Source organism: Salpingoeca rosetta (genome assembly GCF_000188695.1).
Source record: "Salpingoeca rosetta unplaced genomic scaffold supercont1.17, whole genome shotgun sequence".
NCBI classification, from domain to species: Eukaryota; class Choanoflagellata; order Craspedida; family Salpingoecidae; genus Salpingoeca; species Salpingoeca rosetta.
In genome coordinates, this window is record NW_004754917.1 from 392,034 (window position 1) to 394,535 (window position 2,502).

Below are 2,502 nucleotides of genomic sequence, written 5' to 3' on the forward strand. Positions count from 1 at the left end.
CCAGCTGCTCCTCCTCCTGCTGCTGCTGCGCTGACGCGGGAGCTGAGTGGCACGTGCGGCAGTCGACGCTGACGATCTGATGATGCTGCTGTGTCTTCACGGGAGGTGACGCTGAATGGAGCAACGCACAACGCAAGGGTACGCAATGTGAGTGAAGGAACAATAACATACGCGCACACAAGACCACACAAGACACACACACGCACACACACACACGCACACACACAGCCCCATGCATGCACGAACATACTCCCAATTGCAATGCTCACCTCCCGGCTGCTGCAGAGGGCCGCTGGCGGCAAGAGCGGGTACTGCCCGTTCATGCTCATCCACCATACGAACCCGGCGTATCAGCCGCTCGGTCATCCTTGCAGCCGATGCCGCTGTTGTCCGTGCCTCCACCGAGGGTTGCACTGGATGGACCAAGCAACGCACACCACAGCACAAGAGCAGTGAGCACACGTGTCAAGTGTGAACTCAGACAGGAGAAAAACTGACACACGAAACCAGGAACACGTGCACAATTATATTGTTACGACACACACACACGCACACACACACACACGCACACACACGCACGCACACATACAACCACACAGCAGCGCACACCTCGCGTTCGCGGTGGAGGGGTGAAGATCTCGGGGCCAAGCGGCTGGCCATGCTGGTCGACAGAGTTTCCAACACCCACGAACGGCTCCACGCACAAGCAGAACTCATCAATAATCTTCGCAATGGCGTCCTCCCCACCAGGCAGCACGCCCCTCCGATCTGCAAGCACAGGGTCCGCCCCGAGCGTCAGCAGCAGGGCGACAAGATCTCGGTCCTTCATCTTGCACGCCCACGTCAGCGCGTTGCAGCCTGCGTCGTCCACAGTGGCCACAAGAATGTCGGGCTGCTGCACAACAGCATCCACGAGCCTGTGCACCGCAGACATGCGCTCCCCGCCACTCGTGCCCGCAATGCTCGTCACGGCGCTAATGTCAGGGGTGTCAGCATCGATGCGGGCGCGATTGCGGACGTGGGCCACGTCTTCTGCTGCCGTAGACACCATGCGCCTGTTCCTCTGCTTGCGCAGTGCTCGCAGCAGCTTGCCCACACGCTTCCCAAGCTGCCGCAGCCACCCCTGGGTAGCGTCGTGTGCCCTCACCGTGGACCGCATGCACGCCCGCCGTGCCTCATGCACGATGGCTGCAACAATGACGGGCACTGTGCGCCACGCCATCTGAAGTTGCGTGCAGACGGCGCCGTCGCCACGATCATTCGGCACATCCCCCATGCTGCTCAGCTCAGTGCGCACAAGCGCAACAATGCGGTATGTGGACGGCACAGCACGGCGGGAACCACTGCGCCGCGCCTTGGGTGGGGCTTGCACGCATGCAAACTTGTGCGGGACGTACACCCCCTGCAGCAACTCGCGGCGAACCGCCGTCAGCTGCGCTGCGAGCGACGCAGGGGGGCCAGCCAACACCACCAGCGGCATGTGAAGACGCGGCACAGCTACCACCAAGTCGCAGGCAAACCGTGCACCATCACCAAGGTCGGCGCACGCAACGTGCACCTCGCCGATGTACTCGCTGCCACCACCACGACCACCACCATGGATGATGCTGCTGTTCCCATCACCAACACGGCGAAGGAAGCAGGCGGGCCTGAAGTTGCTGCTGTCGATGTGGCTGTGGTCGTCGTCAGGGCTGTTGGCGCTCAGGGGGCGAATGGTGACAGCAACAATGGGGCAATACAAGGTGTCGCCCCACTTTTCCATCTGCTGCACCTCTGCATCTTCCATGAGAACTGATGACTCAATGGCCACCGCCACGTGCGTGCACGCAACGAAGGTGTCGATGACGTCCTGCGGAACCGCACACTCCTTCTCGTTGGACAGCCTCAGATTCTCCATACGCGCGTCCGTGATGGACACCACGCGTATGTCCATCGTGCCTGCGAAGGGTCAAACGCCACAGCAGCCGAGCCAAAGTGAGCGACAAGAGGGCAGCGGATTGCCGGGGTGAAGATGGCTCTGGGTGTGTGTGTGTGTGTGTGTGTGTGTGTGTGTGTGTGTGTGTGTGTGTGTGTGTGTGTGTGTGTGTGTGGAGGTAGAAGGAGGGAAGCAGACATGGGGGAAATGCACACAGCAGGCAGGGTGGAATGGGGCCAGTGCGAGCCAACATGCGCGCGCGTGTGTGTGTGCGTAGGCGTGCGCGTGCGTGTGCGTGTGCGTGTGCGTGTGCGTGTGCGTTCACCTACTACTGCCCCACAAGGGACGGGAGAAGGGCAGAGATGAGAAGAAAACACACACACACACACACACACACACACACAGAGCGCTGCGGGAAATGGTGTCCACACTCGCGCAGGAAGCCAGCACACGTGCACACGTCCATAAGAGAGCGCAAGTTGGCAGTAGGCCAACGGCAAGTGATACAAGAGATTGTGCGAATCTCACCGTTTTTTGTTCTTTTCGCCCAGAGCAATTCCTGCTCTCTCGTGTGACTGCAGGTGCAG

At 60.5% G+C, this 2,502-nt stretch overlaps 1 protein-coding gene across 1 annotated transcript in view; it reads right to left on the reverse strand.

Moving 5' to 3' along the window:
* PTSG_06786 (uncharacterized protein) overlaps positions 1–2,501 on the reverse strand; it is a 3,444-nt gene extending 943 nt beyond the window's left edge. The window contains exons 1-5 of the mRNA XM_004992127.1: positions 2,444–2,501; positions 610–1,938; positions 463–493; positions 343–413; positions 36–111 (exon numbers count right to left, since the gene is read on the reverse strand). Of these exons, the coding sequence (XP_004992184.1) occupies positions 36–111; positions 343–413; positions 463–493; positions 610–1,933 (1,502 nt within the window). The 5' untranslated portion in view covers positions 1,934–1,938; positions 2,444–2,501. The remainder of the gene's footprint in view (positions 1–35; positions 112–342; positions 414–462; positions 494–609; positions 1,939–2,443) is intronic.
* Position 2,502: the final 1 nt, after the last annotated feature.